General features: G+C 35.7%; 1 protein-coding gene across 4 annotated transcripts in view; it reads right to left on the reverse strand.

The window, feature by feature from the left end:
- Positions 1-24,533, reverse strand: part of URI1 (URI1, prefoldin like chaperone) — a 39,887-nt gene extending 15,354 nt beyond the window's left edge. Inside the window, exons 1-3 of one of the 4 annotated variants that reach the window (XM_021715244.1) lie at positions 24,307-24,533; positions 11,569-11,647; positions 10,439-10,574 (exon numbers count right to left, since the gene is read on the reverse strand). In XM_021715244.1, the coding sequence (XP_021570919.1) occupies positions 10,439-10,574; positions 11,569-11,571 (139 nt within the window). In that variant the 5' untranslated portion in view covers positions 11,572-11,647; positions 24,307-24,533. Of the gene's footprint in view, positions 1-10,438; positions 10,575-11,568; positions 13,025-18,538; positions 18,550-24,306 lie in introns of those variants that run through there. The other 3 variants (XM_008063518.1, XM_008063519.1, XM_021715243.1) reach the window with 3 other exon arrangements.
- Between the last annotated feature and the right edge of the window lie 932 nt (positions 24,534-25,465).

The following is a 25,465-nucleotide window of genomic DNA, read 5'->3' on the forward strand; positions in this document are numbered from 1 at the left end:
CACACTTGGGAAAATTTCTAAAGAAAGAGTGAACTAAAAACAAAGACTGAAAGGACTGGTTAGGTTCCAAAACTCCAACCACATAAAAAAGATTTCCCCTTTCTTACCTAAACAAAAGAATTTTATGTAGCCTAGCGTGGTTTGCAGGGATTGTAGGGAGTACTGAAGAAGAGGGAAGAGAACAGAAAACATACTAGTGAAATCAGGGGGATTAATTCCAAAGGAACATACTGACCCTTAAGACTCCCAGACTGGTTCCCAGAACATTAGATGAAGATTAGAAGATTCTTTTGTTGGATGCTGATTAACCCCAAAACTGCTAATATCAACGATTGCTCAATTTTTTTTTTTTTATAAATCAGTTTGCCACCTTAACTCCCTACTAAAATAACTATAAATCAACAATCCTTGCCTATGCACAGAGTTTCCTAACAGTGCTTAAAGTATAAATAGTTAGCCAAGGAAGGATCATCAGACATTTTAAAGAAATTCTTCAACATTAATGCCAGAGATAGAGATTGAGATTGAGATAGAGAGAGAGAGAGAGAGAGAGAGAGAGAGAAAGAGAGAGAGAGATATAAAAAGAGGGAAGAGAAAAGAAACATGGAGGAAATGTATAAAAAAGGACAACTTTAAAAGAAATAACTTCCTAGAAAAATAATGCATCCATGAAACAAGAACAGGATGCTATAACAAAGGAGCATTCAAAGAAACAAAAAAGAACATCAGGGAATTAAAATATGTACAGAAGATTTTTTAAAAAATCAATATATGATTTCAAAGACCAAGTAGAAGAAATCACTTCAAAAATTATAGCAGATGGACAACATGAAAAGGAAATTTTCAGAAAAGCAATATTACAGTATTACAAATTTCCCAGAACTATAGGACATAAATCTACACAGTGAAAGGTCCCACTAAGAACCTAGCAAATGAATTTTAAAAGAACCATAACAAGACATCAAGGTATATCACTGTAGTATTTCAGATCACAGGGAACAAAATTCAGTAAGAAAACTAAAGCTTTCAAAAAAAAACCCAAACAAACAAAAAGCAAAAGTTGCATAAAAAGGCAGAGTGGCATCAAATTTTTATCCAAAATTTTGAGGAAAAAAATTTTTTAAAATCTAAAATTCTAAACAGTCTATAGTTGCAATAAGCAGGAATAACAGATAGGGCTACGAAGTTTTAAATAAAGTAACTTGCATATTCCTTCCCAGAAAGTCACTGAAGCTATACTCCAACAACATAAATAAAACCTGAAAGAAAGTGCCATGGGAACCAAAAGCAGGGAATAAATAAGAGGCAAAAACATGGTATAATGGTTAAAAAAAAAAACATTAGAAAGCTCTCTTTTGTTTAAGATAAGAGACAACTCAAACTGAAGCAGCACGCCAGTAGTAAAATCTCTAACCAAAAAAAAAGTGTTTAAATTAATCATAAGACGGGCTCGGTGGCTCAGCCTGTAATCCTGCGCCTTTGGGAGGTGAGTGGATTGCCTGAGCCCGCGAGTTCGAGACCCGCCTGGGCAACTTGGTGAGACCTCATCTCTACAATAAATCAAAATGAGCCAGGTGTGGTAACGTGCACCTGTAATTCCAGCTACTCGGAAGGCTGAGGCGGAAGGATCACCGGAGCCCAGCAGGTTGAGGCTGCGGTGGCCGGGAGCAGCCACTGCACTCCAGTCTAGGCGACAGAGTGAGACTCCAACTCAAAAAAAAAGAAAAGAAATGAAAGGACAGTAACTCAAAGCCATATGAAGGCTGGGCACAGTGGCTCAAGCCTGTAATCCCAGCACTTTGGGAGGCTGAGGAGAGAGGACTGCCTGAACCCAGGGGTTCGAGACCAGCCTGGGCAACTTGGCAAGACCTCATCTCTACAATAAAAAATAAAAAAATAAAAATTAGCCGGGTGTGGTAGCACACGCTTGTAGTTCCAGTTACTTGGAAGGCTGAGGCGGAAAGATTGCCTGAGCCCAGCAGGTCGAGGCTGCGGTGGCCATGAGCATTCCACTGCACTCCAGCGTGGGTGACCGAGTGAGACCCCAACACCAAAATAAAAGCCATATGAAGACACAGATTTCTGATAAAAGTAAACATACAGGTGAAAACAAGTATTGTCATTTTGGTTTGTTAACTCTACTCTTTCTTTTCTACATGATACAAAAGAAAAATAAGTAAAAATTATTGTAAGCCTGTTAATGGGTACAATTTTATAAAGGTAGAATTTGTGACATCAGTAATATTAAGGAAAGGGGAAGGAGCTGTACAGGAATGGAGCTTTTGTATATGACTGATGTTGATAAAAAGTCAAAATACATTTTATAACCTTAGGATATTATATATAATCCCCATCGTAACCACAGAGAAAACACCTATAAAATGTTAACAAAAGAAGTGCAAAGGAGATCAAACTGTTTCACCAACAACAAAAAAATCAAATAAACACAAAGAAAGGTGGTAATAAGGAAAAGAAAGACCAAACAAACAAAAAATCTATAAAACATGCAGAAAATAAACAACAAAAAAGTAAGTCCTTTCCATCAGTAATTACTACACATGCAAATGGATTAAACTTTTCAATCAGAAAGCACAAATTGGCAGAATAGATTTAAAAAAAAAAGGATTCAACTACATACTGTCTATAAGAGACTCACCTGTAGATCTAAGGACACAAATAGGTTAAAAGTAAAAGAAAAACTATTCAAAAGACACAGTAACCAAAAAAGAAATGAAGTAGCCAAAGTTAAAAAAAGGTTACAAGAGACAAAAGATAAATTATATTGATAAAAGTTACAACCTATCAAAACATAATAATTATAAGCATTTACACACCTAATAACAGTCCCAATTACATAAAGCAAAAATGTACAGAACTGAAGTGAAAATTAGTAGTCCATTTTACCATAATATCCCACTTTCAATAAAGAAAAGCTAGAAAGATGATAATAAGGTAATAAAGGACACACACTACTCTAAAGACCAATTAGACCTAACAGACATACATAGAAAATTCCACCCAATAACAGAAAAATATACACCATCTAAGGGAAACATGGGACAGTCATATGATAGACCATATGACAGGCTATAAAATAAGTCTCAAAAAAATTTAACAAGACTGAAATCATGTAACATTTCTTTTCCAATCACCATGGAATGAAATTAAAAATCATTAATAGAAGGAAAAGTGGAAAACTCATAAATATGTAAAAATTTAACAAAATAATCAGTCCATGGGTCAAAGAAGAAAGCATAAGGATAATGAGAAAAAAATCTTGAGCAACAAAAATGAAAACCCAACATACCAAAGTGAATGGGAGGCAGTGAAGCAATGCTGAGAAGGAAATTTACGGCTGAAAAGAAAGAAGAAAACCTTTCTTCTAGCTACTTCGTGAAACACCATAGCTCGATTTTAACCACGGTCACCCTACTGTGCAACGCCACACCAGCACTCGTTCCTCCTCCCCAGTCTCAGCTTTGCATTTGTTAGCCAGCCTCTCTCAGCCTCCCCAACCCTCTCTTCTCTGCAGGTAGGGAGGGGCTGGGCATGATGGCTCATGCCTGTAATCCCAAAATTTGGGGAAGCCAATGAGGAACTGCTTGAGGCCAAGAGTTTGAGACCAGCTTGGGCAACATAGCCAGACACTGTCTCTAAAAATGGTGGTGGTGGCGGTAGTGGTGGTAGTGGTGGTGGTGGTGAGGAGGGAGAAGGAGGAGGGGGAATGAAGAAAGGAGAACGGAAAAGGGCAGCGAGGACAGAGGAGGAAGAGAAGGAAGAAGCGGCACACTTTGAGGAACTGGAATCTGGAAGAAGAGTTAAACTAAAGCCAAAGCCAAGAGAAGGAAGGAACAAAGAGGACAAGAAGATAAACAAAGCAGAATATTTTAAAATGAAGAAAATCAATGTAATCAAAAGCTGCTTCTTTGAAAACATCCACATAATTGACATATCCTTACCTAGACTAAGAAAAAATGAAGTAGGATTAAAATTACTAAAATCACAAATAAGAGTGGCATATAAGACTCAAATCACAGAAATTAATGGGATTATAAAGAAATATTATAAACATCTGAATGCCAACAAGTTGAATAACCTAAATAAAATGGGCAAATTCCTAGTAAAACATAAACTACCAAAACTAACTCAAGAAGAAACAGAAAATCTGAATAGCTCTATAACACGTAAAGCTATGGAATCAGTAACCAAAAACCTCCCAACAAAGAAAAGCCCAGGAACAGATGGCTTCACAGGTGAATTCTCCCAAACATTCAAAAAACTAACACCAATCCTTTTCAAACTCTTCTAAAAATCAAAAAGGAGGAAACACATTCTATAAGGTCAGCCAGGTAAAAATACTAAAAAAAAACTACAGGCTAATATTCCTTATGAATATATATGCAAAAATCTTCAACAAAATGCTGACAAACCAAATATAGCAGCATATTAAAAGAATTATACATCATGAACACGAGTGATTTTTCCTCCCTGGAATGCAAGGATGGGTTCAACATACAAAAATTAAACAACGTAATATACTACGTTAACAGAATGAAGACAAAAACCACGATAGTCTCAACTGAATTAGAAAAAGCCTTTGACAAAGTTCAATGCCTTTTCATGTTTTTAAAAAAAAATCTGAATAAGCTAGAAAAGGAAGGAAACCTTTCCAACATAATGAAAACCACATGTGGACATTACATTCTATTTTGAGAGACTACAAGTCTTTCCTCCTGAGATCAGGCACAAGACAAGTATGCCCACGACTGCCACGTCTATTCAACATAGTACTAGAATTCTAGCCAGAGTAATTAGGCAAGAAAAAAGAAATAAAAAGCATACAAGTTGGAAACAAAGAAGTAAAATTATCTCTAGTACCAACAGATGATATAACCTTATATGTAGAAAACACTCCACCAAAAAAACCCTGGTAGAGCTAATAAAAGAATTTAGCAGAGTTGCAGGATGCAAAAATCAACATCCAAAAATCAGTTTAATTTCTATATACTAACAAGGAACAATCTAAAAGAAAATCCGAAAAACAACCAACTTAAACTAGCACCAAAAAGACTAAACTCTCGGGAATAAATTTAACCAAGAAAGGGCGATAAGCCTTTTACACTAAAACTATAAAATGTCGCTAAAAGAAAATTTAAAAGACACAAATATTCTATGTTCATACACTTAATAATTAGGCAATCTGCAGACTCAGTGCAATTCCTAGCAAAACCTCAATGATGCTTTTTGACAAAATAGAAAAATCCATCCTAAAATTCATATAGAATTGCAAGGGTCCCCAAATAATCAAAACAATCTTGAAAAAGAAAAACTAAGTTATAAGTCTCATGCATTCTGTTTTCAAAACTTAATACAAAGCTATAGCAATCAAACAGTGTGGTAAGAGACATACACCAAAAAATAAAATACAAAACCCAGAAATAAACTCTCCTAAATATATGATCAAATGACTCTTGACAAAGTTGCCAAAACTATTCAAAAGATTAAGGATCAAGTTTAACTGAGTATTAAGATTAATTAAAGATTAAGTTTTCCCAACAAACGGTGTTGGGAAAACTGAATCCACATGCAAAAGAATAAAGTTGGACCCTTACCTTACACCATGTACAAAACATAACTCATAACGGATAAAAGATCCAAATGAAGAGCTAAAACTATGAAATTCTTAGAAAAAAGCATAGGGAAGTTTCATGACACTCGATTTGGCAACAATTTCTTGGCTATCACACCAAAAGCTTAGGCAACAACAGAAAACCGGACGAACTGGACAGTGAAAATTAAAAACTTTTGTGCAGCAAAGAGCATCATCAAGACAGTGAAAGGCTACTGCTCTACCTAGCAGTCATTACCAAAAAAAGGAGGAAAAAAGTTAAAGGGCAACCCATAAACCAGAAGAAAATATTTGCAAATCACAGCCCTGATAATAGACTAAGATCCAGAATATATAAGGAACTACCACAAGAAGAAAAACAAACAACCCAATTTTAAAATGGGCAAAGGACTTGAATAGGCATTTCTCCAAAGACATACAAGTGGCCAATAAATACATGAAAATATGCTCAACATGTCTAATCACTGGAAAAAAGCAAATCAAAATCATAATGATATGCCAGTTCAAATCCATTTAAATGACTCATATCAAAAAATACAGTAAATAACAAGTGTTGGCAAGAATGTGGAAAAATTTGATCCCTTATATATTGCTGGTAGAAATGTAAAATGATATAGCCACTGTGAAAGACAGTATGGAGGGTCCTCAAAAATTTAAGCACAGAATTACCATATATGATCCAGCAATTCCACTTATATACCCAAAATAATTTAAAGCAGAAAACTGAATAGATATGTGTGCACCATATTCATAAAAGCATTGTTCACAATAGCCAACGGGCAAAAACAAGCTATGTATTCACAGATGAATGGATAAACAAAATACGATATATTTGTGTGTGTGTGTGTGTGTGTGTGTGTGTGTGTGTGTGTGTACACACACACACACACACAATATTATTCCACCTTTAAAAAAAGGAAATCTAATATGTGCTGTAACATGGAGAAATCTTCAAAACATTATGCTAAGTGAAAGGATTCAGACACAAAGGAACAAACACTCTATGATGTCACCTAAATGAGATATCCAGAATAGTCAAATTCATAGAGAAAGTAGAACCATGGTTTACAAGGGCTGGGGGAAGGAGGAATGAGGAGTTATCACTTAATGGGTATGGAGTGTTTTTAGATAGAGAAGATGAAAAAATTCTGGAGCTGGATGGTGGTTATGGTTCACCAATCATGTGAATATACTTCATGCCAGCAATTCAATCATAGCCATTTATCCTACAGATACACAAGTCCAAAATGACACACACACACACACACACACACACACACACACATTATTTATTGCAGTTATTAACAGCCAAAAAACTGAAGACAATCTAAAGATCTATCAGGAAGGGAATGGCTAAATAAATTATGGTACAATATAATATAATGGTATGTAGCCATTAAAAGAATCAGATGGCAAGCTACAAAAAAAAGTGTGCTACCATTTGAGTAGGTGTGTGCATGGTAGGGTGGGAATGTGTAATTATGTCCCTGAAATGATACGAAAAATACTGATAACAGCAATGCCTTCAGGGAGATAAACTAGAAGTTAAAGGTCAGAAGAAGAGAGACTTATTTTTTAATAAATACTCTTTAAATTTTGTATCTTGCTCATGTATAACCTACCCAAAAGAAGTGTATTTTTAAAATCTCCATCCTGTGAATGCCCTGATGTACTTCATATATAATCTTTCTTCCCCTATCACTTAAAAAAAAACAAGGCTGCACTTGGCGTCAACAATTTCTTATTATCCACATTCTTCCTTCTGAAATCCGCCTAAAAACGTAGCCCTAAACCAAGGTTTTCCGTAAAGGGCTCCATGAGATAACAGGCATTAAATTCTAAAAGTGTCTTAAAACCAAGTAAGTCTGGAGCCCACGACAGTAAACAAACGCAGGCGACTGCTGTCGTTCCGGACACATGAGCGCATTCCACGTGCGGACACGCAGGCGACGGTCGGCTGGGGGAGCAGCAGTGTGCAGTGATCTGCAAGCTCACCTGCTTCTACTAACAGCATTGCCTCCAGGTTGCCATTCGTCCACTGCTTCCCTCACCCGCCACGTTCGGTCGGCTGCCAAGTCCTATCCGGCTCAGAAATTCTTCCTGCTTCTGATCTCCGCTCTAAGCCCATAGCCATTGCCCTAGTTCGTAAAATTATCCCTTCATGTTCACCCTTCCACTAAAAAATAAAAATCACTTCAGAGCAAAAATGAAGACTAAACTTGCATTTCTGAAGACAAAAGTAAAAACGTAAAAAATAAAAGGATCAAATAGATCTCTGAAGCAAAAGCTAATTTATCATCTTGAAAACTTATGATAAAATAATTCCCCCAGTACATCTTTATAAGGAAACACCCTATAAATAAAATCATTTAACAGCAAGGAGTGGACTTTAGAAATGTGGCCAAATGCCTGCTGTGACAGCCAAAAATGCAAACACATAGTGCCTAGACATTAGAATTTCAAGTCATTCTATATACAAGTGTTTAAAGTGAATTATAAAGACAAGCAGAAACAAAATTACCAAAAGATGCCTATATTATAGAAATCTATGATGAACACTGTTTTTTTAACTTAGTCTAGTTGAAGACACATTCCTTTCAAAAGAAAAAAATCGCCCTCAAACCTAACAAAGAATTCAGTAAATCTCAAAATATATATGTAAAGTAAAGCTTTAATTTTGTGTAAAAATATATGAATACCTGGACACCAACCACACCAATAAGGGGAAAGGGGGGGAGAAAGGGTCAAGGCTCAGAAATGACCTCTGGGGCACAATGTTCACTGTCTGGGGAGTGAATCTCCTGAGACCCAATCCCCACCTCCACACAGTATGTCCATGTAGCAAACAAGCACGTGTGCCTCCTGAATCTGAAATTTAAACGGGGGGAAAAATCGCTTTAAGGATTTCCTGTTTCAGTAACAGAGTAATAAGATACTTTTAAAAAAATCAAATAATCCACAAAAACCTCAACTCGAAAGCTTACAGCAGCTCTATTCACAAGCATCAAAAAAAATGAAAGCAATCCAAATGTTCTTCAACAGGTAAACAGAAAAACTGTTATAATGCATATGACAGATATGCATATAATGGACACTACTACTCAGCAATAAAAAGGAATTTTTATTACTACTCTTTTTATTATGAATATTACTACTCTTTTGACATGCAATAACCTTCCTCTATCTTCCCCCATGACTCCAGTCAATAATGACATAGATAAATACATGTTTAAATTGTTATAATTTTTCTGCTTTCAGAAAAAGTAATTTTTCTTAATAAATGCTAAGTACAACAATATACCTAAACATATAATTTTAAAAACATGCATAAAACATTTTTATGCAACTTATTTAACATAATAGGAAATAGTTACTTTGCAAGTTATTTTAGATAAATATTAATCCCAAAAGTCACCAAGTTTGGTCACTTTTCAAAACCACATTTAACTATTGGATTTACCAAATAACATTTCTCTACTCTAGAGTTCTCTTCTATGGTATTAAAAGTATCGCTCCGTTAATATTTTAAGTTATAACTGATTCTAAAGATTTCTTCACTAAAATACAAGAATCAATGTGAACAAACTTTGACAGGCTTTGAATTCATTTTGTATCAGCCGAGCAGAGCTACTCCAGTACATAAAGACTGCCCATTAAGTAAGGTCTTTAAGAAAAATTATGCCCATTCTCTTTCTAACACACATGGCTTATTATAATATAGAAAAGCCAAAAGATTTATCATTGCCAAACATTATACACAGGTCTAACAATAAGATTCTGAATAGTGTCACAAAAGATCAAAATATATTATCAACTATAAACTTACAGGAGTTGATTTTCAATTAGTCTCCAAATACAGTTCCCAGAATTTCATTGAGCAAATGAGTTCTTTAACTAGTATCCGCTCATATACAAATGAAATCAATTTCAGTTTTAGAAAACTCACTGTTTTCTATCTAATATGAGCTTATTTATACAAAAGTATCCTCACAAAATTTATTTTCAAACACACATTTAACGAGAAGGTTAAAAAAGCAGGTAGGGATGATATTATATTATCAATTTAAATGTGTATTATAGAAATAAGAACACAATATCAATTAAGTCTAATTTTAAAATACAACTAAGCTAGAACCCAAACTAACTCATCCAACTGTAAAATGTATGTGGTGTGTGCAGGCATGTATACACCAACAAATAATATCATGGAGAAACGAAAGACCTACCTTACTTAATAAAATGATGCTGAGACCTCAAATGAAGTCTCTCAGACCCTTAAAAAGTATAACGGTACCGTTTTAGGTAGCAATTTTTCACACCTGGTCTCTTCTTCTCTAAAATGAAAATATGACTTCTTCCAAACCAAAAATCATTTTTTAAGGATTATCTACTTGTGTAAATAGGTATTTCTCTTAGTTCACTAAAGCAAAAAATACATTACTTCTGTGTACTAAAGTATTAGATGCAAAAGTAAGTCTATAAAAGCAATTAGAACAAACCAATTCTAAAATGACCAAATCTTTATGTCTTCCCAACTTCTACATACAAAATCATGTGTAATGATTTTTATACCTTGTAATTCCTGAAAACGTGCCAACGTGAGTGACATTTTCAAACCAGGTACTCCATTCTCCACCTCATTCTCAATCTCTGGTTCTACTCAAACTACCTAAAATTCAATGGACTCACAAACAACCTGGACTAAGAAATCATGGACTGCACTTCTGGTAACAAACAGTTCATGAAGCTTGGCAATTCATGAACCAATACACATAAAACAAAGAAACACCATTTATAATTGATACCTACGTTCTTTCCGGTGCTCGACTAAACCTACAGCCTGCTTTGCTGAGCATTTTGCAAACCAGTTGTCCCCAAGTAAAACAGTGACTTCATTAGTGTGGACAAGCTTTCCTGGCATGAAGGCAAAGGGGCCAAATGGTACCTATTGTGTAAAAAAGGAAAAAGGTTAAAAAAAAATTAAAACACTAAAAAAATACATTTTAAGAAACACTTTGCATTAAAAGACCTATAATAAATACCATTGAGCTCTTTATCTATACACTGGGAAAAATAAAATGCCAACTTCACAGAAAGTTAACATTATATTAAAATTTCACTAGGAAAAACAGCAGAAAATTGCTTTAGGTTAATAAATTAATGTTAAAACAGGAAAATAAATCTACATCTTATTTACACATAGCTCTTACAGAAATTAGTATTGTCTCTGTTTATACTTTTCATTCACTTGAAAATCTAAATGAAAGTAACTAGTAATGAAATACTAAAAAATAATTTAAGAAAACTAAAAAATATTTTTAATAAGTCATTTTTTGCAAACAGAAATTACTAAATTAGTAGTTTTAATGGATCTACCTAGCTACATACACAAAATATTTGGGCTACTATAACAAGAACAAAATCTTCATGAGAAAACTATTATATATAATAAAAGATTCTAATCTAGGGCTATGAACAGATCACTATGTCGATACGAAGATCATTAAAACAAAAATTAGCAGCACCTTTTTATATAAAAATCAATGTCCTAAGGTTTAATTCTGTGAATTACAAAACAGTATGGCCTATTCCCGCTCTGGCTAACAGGAAATAACTAAGTGCCATATATCTGTCATAATTACGGTTTTTTAATATAGTAAATTTCCATATGAAATGTCAGATTTTGCACTAATATTTATGTTACCATGATGTGATTTTATATGTATCTGAAAAAAAGAAAAGTAAATACCAATTATTACTACAACTAGTGTATGTTACAAAGTAAAACAAAATAAATCTTCCTTGCTAGAGTAGTTACCTCATAGGCTTGGCAATTTGTGAACCAATGCACATATAGCAAAGAAACAGCATATTATTTCACACAGTTAATATGTTTACAAAAACAACATATTACTTTAAAAGAAACACACCAAACATACCATGATATTATAAGACAACTTATCAGGCAAGGTACTGAGTCTTTCTCGAAGGGCATTATAGTCATTATCTACCTTCTTCCTGTTGACAAAAAACACCAAATAACTAAATGAATATATGAATTAATACTTTTTCCAGTAGGCTATGTATCATAAGACAAGCTAATCAAAATTTAATTTTAGCAATTTAAAGATTAAACTTTTTTTTATTTCAAAATCCTGTTTTTACAAAGTTTAGCAATGGCATTTATTGAAGAATTAAGCCTCTCCAAGGGACCGCAGCTTACAGAAGTAGAACACTCACACTCAGTCCCTGTCAAGACTCCACAAAACGGGAGAGCTAGGGAGGCGGTGAAGGAGGGGCTGATGTTTGGAGGTGAGCAGGGACTCCCATGAAGGAAGAAGAGCTCCCACAAAGCTTTCGTGTGAATACACACTGGCCGTAAAGGCGAAATCATGAGCAAGAAATCTGATCAGATGTCTTCGTCCTTGTAAGAAAACTTTAGGCTCAAAAATGTGGTGTCATCAACTCTTCAATTATTAATACAACGTGATTGAGGTGAGGGAGAATCAATCAGGAGGTAGAAAAAATTAGGCAGAGGTAATAGAAAACACACTCCAATCTGGCTTTCAAGTCTGGTTCATATTATATCAAAACAGAGCTATCAAATAAACTAATCTCAGACAAAAAAAGAGTAATTCTATAGGGCAGAGATGGTCATGTTGCCATATCCTGAGCCTATTCAGTTCTTACATCTGCTAGAAACGAACAGCCCTTCTTTGTGAGCAATACCAGACACCAGCCTATGCTGAGATGCCTGTCTTCAACCCTTTCTGGGGAGGAGGGTTTCCAGGGGCCCCCTGCTAGGATGCAGGCTTCAGGCGAAACCAGAGCACTGAAAGTTCTGTGAGCAGAGGGGGCTGTCAATTTTTTTAAAATAACAAAAACAAAAACTCACCAACTCAGCAAGTAATTCAAAAGAACATGTAGACACTGTCAAAGTGAAATTAGGATGAACTACAATGTAGATAATCGCTCTCTAGATAATAAAAATGACTGTGCTATAAACATTATAGAAACGGTTTCAGTTTACTCCTTAGTTCCCCAAAGCAACAGTGGCATAACTAAAAAAATTATCCCATCTAGTCTTAAGAACTCAAGGAATCTCACATTTTTACATAACCTAAAAGTATTCCTGCAATAAATGTCACTTAATCAAAATATTTATCTTACAGAAGAGAAAACAGAAGATAGAAAAATCACAAATTGGAGAGAAACCACATCTCCTACATCAAGATGAGGTGAGCAACAAGTTTAACAAAGCTAGGTCTTTTGATCTGTATTTTTTCAAGGAAGTTTTCTCATTTTCTAGTGTGCAGTGCTTTTTATAAATGTCTCCAAAAAGCCTTTTTTAATAAATGAACATAAAGTGTCTTTCATTTCATTTGTTTAAGTCCCAAATCATTGTTCTGGAAAATTTGTATATGGATAAAGTGGAAAAAACAAACAAACAATCTCATGTATAAGGTTATGTAACAGAAAAAGTATGGCTTCAAGTTCAACCAGAAGGTGAATCCCAGTTCTACCACTAAATTTACTATTTTTAGCATCTTCAATGGTGAAATTGGGATGATACCTCTCACAGGTTCAAGAGAATTAAAATATATGTGGTTGACCACACTGACCGCATTAAACATCTACTATGTTGGTTTCAGTATCCATTTTTTTCCGTGAAGTATCAAAATACACGAATTCTAAAACTTTCAAGAAAGACTATTAAGATACGATTCCACTATGTCAAATTCACCCAATCTGACACAAATAGCATGACTTACTGAAAGACAGTACAACTGAGTGTAACCATTCAGGGGCTTTGAAGACAGGGCTAGTGTGAGCAATAAATAGAAAAATGTCCATAAAGGACTGATTTGAGGCAGGCGCAGTGGCTCACATTTGCAATCCCCGCATTTGGGAAGGCCAAGGAGTTCGAGACCAGCCTCGGCAACCGAACAAGGCTTTGTCTCCACAAAAAAAATCGGCAAGTTAGCCAGGTACGGTGGCGCACCCATACAGTCCCAGCTTCTCCAGAGGCTGAGGTGGGAGGACTGCCTGAGCTCAGGAGTTTGAGGTTGCAGTGAGCAGTGATCATGTCACTGTACTTTGGCCTGCTGGGTGACAGTGAGGCTTTGACTTACAAAAAAAAAAGGGTGAAATGTCTACCCACACAGAGTAAACACTCATTAAATCTATGGAATGCTAACAGTTTACTTATATGTTTTAGATAAGTAATTTTGCAAGTGCTCAAGGCCTGTACACATCAGCTTAGATATCTAAATAGTTCTAGGATTGCTAAGAATCTAGTATTAAGGTAAGCATTCAATATGTCTTATGTGGTAAATATGCTAGAGGAAAGAAAGAACAGTAAGCTCAACTACAGGTAATACCAGAGATCAATATTAGCATTTTCAATCAAATATATTCATTTTCAGATTATTAATAATTCTCTGTAGAACAAAAATATGGACATACTGAAGAGCAGTTTAATATTAGAGTTGCTATTTATAAATTTTGAATTATTTTCTAAAAATACAAAAGAAAGTGAAAGATCACTTAAAATGCCACCCATGTAGAAATCCTTTCTGAAGGGAGGAGTCTCTGGAAGAAACTACACCTTGAGGAACTCTCTCTCCAAAAGGCCATGCTAGCAGAAATGTCCAGGACCAAGCACTTAGTCAAAGAGCAATCCCCAAATAGTCTCTGTATTTGGGACTTAAATAATCCCATTAAAGATCACAAAGGCTATGCCACAGAAAATACAATAGTTATTCTAAGAACTAATGTAATGTAACAGAAGGTAAGTCAAGAGTTTTTATTTGTACCAAAATTTGAATAGATTTTTTTCTATTTTAATAATTAAAAATGTCTAATTAATTTTTAGACACTGGAATCATATTAAAATATAGTCAAAAGAGGTAACTGCTTAAAATAATTTTTTTTCAAAATGGAAAACAAAACCCAAATATAGTTAAGATAAGCCCCTCAAGTCTACTTACTTACAATATTTAAACCTGCTTCCTTGGCTTCAGCCATACTTGATTCTTACAGATTAGGTTCAACCTTTACTTCTTAATTTTAGAATTTTATCCACTGAATAAGATTCAATTTGCATGAGACATTCTCATGCAACATTTCTTATAGAAAACAAAAACTAAAGCATAGGTATAAGGCATATAAACTTACAACCTGCTTTTGAATTTTGCTAATCATGTGCTATACACCTTCTGAGAAGAGCCTTTTGTTAGGAAAAAAAAAAAAAAAGCAGTGAAGGACATAATGTAACTGTAAATTAGCCTTAGCCTTACAGAATTAAGATCAGGACAGATCCCATGGGAACACCTTATTTTTCATAAAATTGTAAAAACTGACAGAAATCGAGTTAAATGAGGTATATACTCAAGTATTTAGGGGTGAATTATACTGATGCCCACAACTACCTTGAACTCATCAGGAAAAAAATGGATTAATGGACTAAGGTATGCACAGATATGTGATCATGATTCACTCTTTTTTATGTTTGAAAACTGTCATAATAGAATATTTTTAAAGGGATGCGGAATATGAAAGGAACTCAACATTTTAAATCTTCTTAAATGCAACTGACAAAAATAAATATCCTTGTAAAGAAAAATATAAGTTCTACATCCCTTGTTTGAGGCAAGTGATAAAGACTTCAAGCTTTAAATAATGAAAAGTTAGATAAAATTAAATCGGTTATTCAAACAGTGAGATTATGCTAATTTCACTGTACCGTAGTTTTATAAGAGTAGATAACAAACCTGGTTTTGAACCCACTAAATATTTAAAATTCTCAAAATTATCTTTCACTCAATTGACTTGAAAGTAAATTAAAAGAAAACTCGAAAAATCTTCACCAATTTGGTCACGAGTTTAACATGAATTAGCAAAAAGTAAATAATAGGCATGCTTTGATTTTTTTTTTACAGCCTACATTTTCCCAAGTCTTACTCTGATTTCCACCCCCCATATGTCTTTAGTATATCAGAATTGGGGATTATATTTCTCAAAACAAGAGTACACACTCAGGATTATCCGTGAGTGATCCATCTCTCAGCCAAGCACTGCAGTTGTTGCAATATTTACACCTTCATTCTTATACAGTACTACTCTGTGCTTGAAAGTTGTACTGCATGTTCTCTTATTTGAAAGGAAAAAAGGGAATAAAAAAATTAAAGGTATAAAGAAATGTAGATTTCAGACCCCATACAGTTGAAAGAAAGATGAGAAATTATGAGGTATGCCAAAAGCAACAAATCCACACATATTCACTGGACTTAAGATGATCAAGAAAAACTGTGAACCAAAGTCTATGGACCTTGTAGATACATCATCGACATCATCATCAAAAACTACAATTGAAATGAATTATAATTAGGGGTGTTTTTTTTTTTTTTGAGTTGGAGTCTCACTCTGTCACCCAGACTGGAGTGCAGTGGCCGCTTCCAGCCACCGCAGCCTCGACCTGCTGGGCTCCAGCGATCCTTCCGCCTCAGTCTTCCAAGTAGCCAGAATTACAGGCATGCACGGGTTTTTCTAACGATAGTTTAAGCTAGGGGAAAAACTCTCCTATAACACACAACTTCTCTTCATTTTCAGAAATGCACTAAGTATTAAACCAGTTTGGGTGCTTCGAAAAACATGATACAAAAGCTTGGGAACTTCTGGAAGTAACAGAAGAAGGTCAAACTGTAAATGCTTTTTTCTTTCTTTCTCTTTTTAAAGAGTGAATGATTCTTAACTTGTAATTAAAATGCACTGCTTCTAGAAGTTGCTCTCTGCTCTACTCAAGGGGAAAAATAATAAAGTAAACCCTAAACCGAAGGCTCTATATAAGAGTGACTGAGAAGTTTATAGTCAATAAGAATTCTGAAAAATATAGTTTACAAATTTACCTAACACTGAAGAACAAAGTCATCACAATAAACAAATATTTTTACAAGTTTTAAAGGTATGAAATCAATATTTCGCATAGTATGCATAATAAAATAAGTTTTATATACACATGTGAAGACAACTTGAAACGGATTCAGGTATTCGTGAGAAATATACTGTAAACAGTACTGTTACAATGAAATAGTTCAGTGCTTTTGTGTACAAGGAATCTCTCAAAAGCATAAGTCAGATATACAATATCTGTATATATGTATGTGTATCTCCTCCTGAAAAACTGACAGAAAAAGGAATTCCAAATGAAAAAAAATAAAATCAACAAATCTTCGCCTGTGATTTTTGTCTACTGAGGTATATTTTCTTGGTTATTTCCCACTACATACTTTGACTATAAATTATAATAGAACCTGGCTACTCTTTTCCTCAAAACAATATTTTGTGTCGAGTTTCCTTTGCAATATAAAAACTGTCAGGTAATTTACTTTAGAATTCTACTCTCAAAATTCACATGCCGAAGTGTTTCAGAATTTTTATATCTAAATTAAAGCTATTCTTTCCTAAATTCAGCACTTAAACAAAACAAAATACTTTTTTATACATTTTCATTTATGACTGCTTCATGTAATTTCAAAGTTATCTTTACAAAAAAATCCTTTTAAGATGATTTAAAGGAAGTCAACAAATTTTTTACAAGTCACATGCATACAAGGTATAACTATACAAACCGCCTAACATACAAAAGCAGTATGTGTCAGGTATAGTATACACTATTTCATTTAATTCTCACAAGTCAACACAAAGTAATGAGACTTCTTTTTTTTGTGGGACATATTCAACAGAAGTCATCTGTACTACAGTAAAAATGATCCTAACTATACCTCTTATCAACACGTGGGTGCTATCGTCCCACCTTTTGAATCAGGGCAGGTTTTGTGAGTTCCTCTGGCCAACATAATGTGGACTTGCAGATTCCACTCTCGCTGCCCTGAAGACCATCACATAAAGCAAGCTGGACAAAAGCATAGATGGGGGAGGAGGGGAAATGGAGGCTAACTAACAGCCAGCACTAGCCATCAGACTTGAGAGAGAGGCCATTTTGGCAACCCAGCTAACCCAGTCACCAAGTGGTTGCAAACAAAGGAGTAAACCCAGAAAAGACCAGTGGAAGAACAACCCAGGTAAGCCCAGTTTAACATGCACATCCAGAGTCAAGTGTAAGTAAATGGTTGTTCTAAGCCAACAGATTTTGGAGTAATTTTACTAAGGAGCAATAAAATAATGAATAGATCATCTTAGCAAGGATATATTTTGAGTTGTAGAGGTGTATTCTCAGTGAAGCAGCAATCATTTATTTTTTTAAAAAGTTCTCGGCCAGGCGCGGAGGCTCACGCCTATAATCCCAGCACTTTGGGAGGCCAAGGTGAGAGGACAGCCTGAGCTCACGGGTTCAAGACCAGCCTGGACTTGGTGAGACCTCATCTCTACAATAAATCAAAAAATTATCTGGGCTTGGTGGCACACGCCTGTAGTTCCAGCCTCTTGGAAGGCTGAGGTGGAAGGATCACCTGAGCCCAGCAGGTCGAGGCTGCGGTGGCCGTGAGCGTGTCATTGCACTCCAGCCTGGGAGACAGAATGAGACTACAACTAAAAAAAATAACAGTTAAAAAAAATAGTTCTGAATCTTATTTAGTAATCCTAAAAGTTAGATTGGATACACAATAAAATTTACAGGAGAGAAGTAAAGAATAACAGCTAAGGCTGGGTAGGGTGGCTCACAGCTGTAATTCTAGCATTTTGGGAGGCTGAGGCAGGAGGATTACTTGAGGCCAGGAGTTCAAGACCAACCTGGACCACATAGCAAAACCCAGTCTCTACAAATTAATTTTTTTAACTTTTTAAAGAATAAGAGTTAATTAATGACTGAGAACAATCTCCAACGTATAGTATTAAATAAACAGATACAAACTGATTTCATTTTTGTCCAAAAGGACGGAAGCAGCATACACATATACAAACACACACACACACACACACACACACACAAATACATCTTATGCAAATTATTTCTAAAAAGATTTACGAGAAATTGGTAAAAAAAATTTGCTTCCAAAAAGGGAGCCTGAGAATTGGGAGACAGGAGTAGGAGGAAGCTATACATCACTTACACCCTTTTGTGTCTCTTAAATTTTGAAGTATGTAAATATATTGCCTAATTAATTTTTTTTACCTTAAATCTTAAAAGTTGGCTGGGGAAGGTGTGCATGCTTGTAATCCCAGCGTACTGGGAGGCTGAGGCAAGAGGACTGGTTGAGCCCAGGAGTTTGAGACCTGCCTGGACGACATAGTGAGACTTCATTTCTACAAAAAAGCACACAAAAAATGTACCTGGCCTGCAGCTGTAGTCCCAGCTACTCGGGAGGCTGAGGCAGAAGGATCTCCTGAACCCAGGAGGTCAAGGTTGCAGTAAGCCGTGATCATGCCACTGCACTCCAGTCTGGGTGACAGAGACCTCAACTCAAAAAAAAAAAATCTTAAAAAGTTAATATAGTCTTTTTTATCTCTTTTTTTTTTTTTTTGAGTTGGAGTCTCACTCAGTCGCCCAGACTGGAGTGCAGGGGCCGCTCCCAGCCACCACAAGCCTCGACCTGCTGGGCTCCGGCGATCCTTCTGCCTCAGCCTTCCGAGTAGCCGAAATTATAGGCGCGCGCTACCACGCCTGGCTGATTTTTTAATTTATTGTAGAGATGAGGTCTTGCTGCCCAGGTGGGTCTCGAACCTGCGGGGTTCAGGCAATTCACTCATCTCAGCCTCCCAAAGGCGCGGGATTACAGGCTGAGCCACCAAGCCCGGCTCCTTTTAATCTCTTAAAGATACATATTGGAATGCTTCCAGAGGAAATGATATGATGCTGATATATTTCAAAATAACTGGAAGTGGAGGTAAATGGTAGGACAGGATGCTGAAATGAAACAGTTTAGATAAAATCATGAGTTGATAAGTATTGAAGCTGACTGAGGGGTACATGAGGATTCACTCACTACACTATTCTGTCATATCCGGTTTTAAATTCTTCATAATAAAAAGTCATTTAGGCTGAGGTGAGTGGATTGCCTGAGCCTGCGGGTTTGAGACCCGCCTGGGCAACTTGGTGAGACCTCATCTCTACAAAAAAATCAAAAATTAGCTGGGCGTGGTAGCGCGTGCCTGTACTTCCAGCTACTTGGAAGGCTGAGGCGGAAGGATCGCCAGAGCCCAGCAGGTTGAGGCTGTGGTGGCCAGGAGCGGCCACTGCACTCCAGTCTGGGTGACAGAGTGAGACTCCGACTCAAAAAAAAAAAAAAAAAAAAATTAATGTAAAGCAGTAACAAGAGTGCTCAAAAAGGCAACTCTCCATCATGTCAAAAGATAATGACATGAATACAAAACAGACATAAATATTAAAAAAAAATTTTTTTTTCTTTATTCATCTGACAATTAAAAGTTTCAAAAAAAGTGAGGTACTATTAATACTTATTGAATGCCAGGCTGGGTGCTGTGTAGATATTTGATCTTCACTACAATCCTGTAAGCTAGCATCATCACTTTACAAGAAAAAAGTGGAGACTCTTAACATAATTGTTCAAAGTTACAAAGTTAGTTAAATGACAGGATTCAAATGTAGGTCTGTGACTCCAAATTTTATGTTCTTTAAGGAATTTAAAAGATAAAAAATGACAAATAGTCCACTAGCAGAATAATCAGCTACCAGAAGATCCAACAGTAGGAAGTATACTCACACTTTAATAAAAAAATAATGTATGGATTTTATAACTCCTTATTTCCTGGGTTAAGTAAAAGGATTATGAAGAAAAAAGTTTTATTCAGAATTTTTAAAATCCTCACTAAACTGAAAACCACTATAAATTCTAAATACTGTTGTACAAATTTTCATCTATTAGGCTCAAATCTTTCCTTTTTATCTACTACAAACTAAACAAATATTATAAATGGCTTAGTTCACCAAAGTTCTAGGATTTAAATTCATTTTCTGGAAGAGATATTTTGGGGGCAAATTCTGTGGTCCTCAACTATTTTCATGCCTACTTTTCTAAAAATATTTTTACTTGGCCGGGCTTGGAGGCTCAGTCTGTAATCCCAGCATTCTAGGAGGCCAAGGCGAGTGGACTGCCAGAGCCCACAGGTTCAAGACCAGATCTGGCAACTTGGCGAGACCTCACTTCAATAATAAGTTAAAAAATTAGCTGGTCATGGTGGCGCATACCTGTGGTTCCAGCTACTTGGAAGGGTAAAGCAGAAGGATCAGTGGAGCCCAGCAGGTCGATGCTGAGGTGGCCATGAGTGTGCCACTGCACTTCAGCCTGGGCAATGGAGTGAGACTCCAACTCACAAAAATGATTTTTTTTTTAAATTTACAATATTTCTGAGCTTAGAATATATATCAGTCTCTTAAATTTAAAAATTCCTTTAAAAATGCACAAACAAGCATCAACATCACTAGAATTTTTCTTAATTGTCTACTTTGGTCAGGCACAGTGGCTCATGTTGATAATACCCACTCTTTGAGAGGAAGAGGTGGACACATTGCTTGAGCCCAGGAGTTGGAGACTAGTCTAGGCAACACAGTAAAACTTTGTCTCTACAAAAAAAATATTAAAAATCAGCCAGGAACCAGACGCAGTAATCCCAACACTTTGGAAGGCAGAGGCTAGAGGATTGCCTAAGCCTAGGGGTTTGAGACCAGCCTGGGCAACTTGGCGAGGCCTTGTTTTTACCATCAATCAAAGAATTAGCCAGGTGTGGTGGCACACATCTGTAGTTCCAGCTACTTGGAAGGCTGAGGCGGAAGGATCACCTGAGCCCAGCAGGCTGCAGTAGCTATGAGCGTGCCACTGCACTCCAACCTCGGCAACAGAATGAGACTCCAACTCCAAAAAACAAATTAGTCCGGCATGGTGGCAGGTGCCTATAGTCCCAGATACTTGGAATACTGAAGTGAAGGATCACCTGGGCCCAGGAGGTTGAGACTGCTGTGAGTCATACTCATCCTGACTATGCCACTTTGTTCAAGACTAGGCAACAGAGTGAGATCCTAACTCAAAAACAATCACATATTTAGTTCTTTAGTATATTGGTATGTACCCATAAAGAACAGGAGCTTAACACGAATTATTATTTTAGACTAGAATAACACCAAGGATTAAAAAAGAATTAAAAGCAACCTGCCTCTTTTTATTATTATTTTTCAACAGGCAGCAGGGGGCGCCCCGCTATGGGGATGGGGTGTCCCGCTGGAGGGGACAGCGGGGGACCAGCCATTCAAGCAACCTGCTTTTAAAAGTAGTGTGTGAAGCCGGCTCAGTGGCTTAGCCTGTAATCCCACGCTTTGGGAGGCCAAGGTGAGTGGATTGCCTGAGCCCGCAGGTTTGAGACCCACCTGGGCAACTTGGCAAGACCTCATCTCTACAATAAAATTTTAAAACAATTAACCGGGCATGGTAGCACGCGCCTGTAGTTCCAGCTACTTGGAAGGCTGAGGTGGAAGGATTGCCGGGCCCAGCAGGTCGAGGCTGCGGTGGCTGTGAGCGGCCACCGCACTCCAGTCTGGGCGACAGAGTGAGACTCCGACTCAAAAAAAAGCAGTGTGTGAGATACCCTTAGGAACGGCTCCAGACTCTGAACTCCCTCTGTACTTGCTTCATATCTCTGCAGATAGCAGAAAATCATTGTGATATCTCTGTTTAGTATCTGACTATGAATTCTTCCATGACAGGGTCTCGCAATGCTGGCATATGGCAGAAACTCAGTTATTTTTTGAAGAATTAAGAGAATGCAAAAATATCCTAAGAATTCCACACCCCCGTCCCCTCTCGCCACTCCCCTCTCCCCCAGCAATTTCAAGGGGAATGAAGACACTTTGGTTTCAATTTTTCAATATAATACATTGATGGATTTACTGGCCATTTAGATTTGAACAATACGATACCATGTAAAGATCCTCATTAAAAGCAAACAGCCATACCAGAAATGATTCAGAGGAAAATGCAAATGTTAACTAGGAAAAAAATGTTTAATTTTTTAAATATATACCTAAGGAACTATATTACTTTGAGATATGTGTAGGCAAATAGGCTGGGCTTCTATAGTTTGAAGGGTTTTAAAAAACTAGAAAGTGAGATTGAAGGTCACATGAACCTGCCCTTGAAGTAAGTGTCACATTTCTATCACTGCTCGCCTTGTACACTGCTTGTACACCGCTATAGTATCTGTAAATTAAAATGCTATATGTAATATAATCATATATTTGGTCTTCATTTATTCAAACATTTAAGTCCCTATTTTGTGCCAACGTAGGAGGGACTATGGAATAAAAGGATGAAAACATGCCCCTTATCCTTAAAGAACTCTCTCCCTAACAAGGAAAGAATCTTACAAAACAAACCAGAAGCAAATTATTCACACATTTGTGTAAACTAGTATCTATTCTAAGTGAATACAACCTTTACTAATTTCCTGAACTCCTTACCAAAACCGACAGAAAGCCACATTAATAAAACCTCCCACAGGAATTATTTGTAAAATGGACCATTCTGGCTACATTTGCAGAGGAAAAAAATTATTTAGCCAAGGATCTGTATTTCAAGTTTTAACCTGAACTGAATATATAATGAAAAGTACGAACGGTCCATTATGGAAATATTAACAGACTTACACCACCAGTGGAAGCAACGACAACATTGCATTTATTGAAAATTAATGAAGTCCTGAGTTTTTATTTATAAAGTGAATATTATTAGTTTTAGATTATTTTCTGCAAGCCAATAGTCAAAATTTAATAAGATGATGTGTACAGATTGCACCGATTTTCACTCTTATCCACTGTTTGCAGCCTATGTGCATTTAAAGCAAAAAACATTTGATATACACTAACTATAAATTATTTCCTTGGAGATCTCTCAGGCATGAAGAAAAAGCCTCTTAAAATAAATTTAAAATATTATATGCTTGATGGTGTATAACCAAAGGTTTAATCTCACCACTAAAGGGGCAGTTACCATGATTTTGCAATAACCCTGCAGACAATAATCAAGACAGCTCCTGTTGTTCTCTCAGTAAAATCTTCGTAAACACAGCATGGATATATTGTAATTTGATATCTGGAAGATCAACGACTATACCTCATAACAACTCATAATATAAGATTTTATTCACCATTAAATTGAGCATCTTCCTTAGAAGCCCAAGGAAAATGTGTTATTTACCAAGCATCATCCTATTAACTACAGATTAGCGTATTAAAATAGATATGCTTTCTTTCTCTCTAAAAAAGCACATAAAACAAGCTATGAAAAGTAGAAAATCAGATTTTTCAAATTTTTGGAAAATGTTTCAGTACCATCATTACTTTAAAATGTTTCCCTTTTTTTTAACTACAAATTTAAGAAATATTCCAAAAATAGAGCTCTTTATGATTAGTTGGGTTCAAAAGTGTCTCAGTCTCCATTTCATAATATTAATATTATTCTAACTTAAAAAAGAAGGCAATTAGAACAAACACAAATGGTAACACAACTTCAAGAAATCAGGAAACATGTATTTCAAAAAGAGGTGAAAGACGATATAAATTAGTATCAAAGGCATTCAAAATGGAGATTACTAAAAATTCAATTACTGATCACACACACAGACACACACAACAGTATACATATTATTTAAACATAAGTAGGTTACTCCATCAGTATTTCGGAAGTGTAATAAAACCATCTTTCACTCACCAGTGCTGGATTTTCTCTTGGCAGTTAGTGACCACCTGTCATGAAAACAGATAACTACTCATGAAAAAACAGGTCTATGCAGAGCTACAAAATCAGTGTATCTGAAAACTAGAACAGTGGCTTTACAGATTTAATAGCATCTCAGTATACATTTTTATTTGTCAAATGCACAGAGATGTGAATGCTAGTTTTTAAGCAGCATATTTTATCAAAACCCTCTAATGCAGGCTGATAACTGCAGAACAAATTACAGCTTTCTGATTCATACTTGGGTACAAAACCCACTTCATAACTATTAGGTGACATATGATATAAGATAACCAGTATTTTGTACAATCTACAGACCTGTTTTCAGTGTTACACATTTTGTAGAATACACAAATGTTATAAATAATAAGAAACCAATATAACATCCACATTTCATCAGTAAAAAAAAAAAAAGAAGAAATGACAGTAGTGAAAGTATTTTATTTTGTCAGTATATCTCCAAATGCTTCCACCTGTAATTTTTATTCTGATGCATTAAAAAATGAATTCAGTGATATTTTTCTACTATATTTTCAAGAAGAAATACTTGGGATAAGGAGTTGCTCTGAACAGCTTATTTGTTCCCCGGTGAGTTATGATAAAAATTGTAAGTACTTCATAGCCTGTTTAAACTATGTTTATAACACTAAAACAATGAAACTAAGCACAAAAGTAATTTGTTTTCCTTAGAGATATTTCAGTAGGTACTCAAAATGCTCCAGAAACAAATAAAAAAGTCGATAAAGAAAAGTGCAATTTAAAAAATGACACTAGTTTCGAACAGCAATTTTTAAATTAACACTATTTTCAAAGATTTCTAATCATCTACTTTTAAATCACCTATTAATAAAAATGCTAAACAGCAATCTGGAATACCATTTTAGAGATAGAAACTAAGGAATAAAAGCCAAAATGCTTAATACTAGGCCATGTGAAAAGGATAACAGCATTATCTGGTTTGAAACACACCGCTCTAGTTCACTGTTCTAAATACCAACATTGTCTCTTGTATATGCTCAATATTTCACCCAAAAAAAGTGAGGTTTTTTTTTAGAACTGTCACTAAATTCCTCTATTATAACATTTAATTCTTGAAATAAATGTCCTCCTTCGGGACATTTTAAATACTAAG

The sequence above is a fragment of the Carlito syrichta genome, unplaced genomic scaffold (genome assembly GCF_000164805.1).
Source record: "Carlito syrichta isolate Samal-C Ts95f unplaced genomic scaffold, Tarsius_syrichta-2.0.1 Scaffold306892, whole genome shotgun sequence".
Taxonomy (NCBI): domain Eukaryota; kingdom Metazoa; phylum Chordata; class Mammalia; order Primates; family Tarsiidae; genus Carlito; species Carlito syrichta.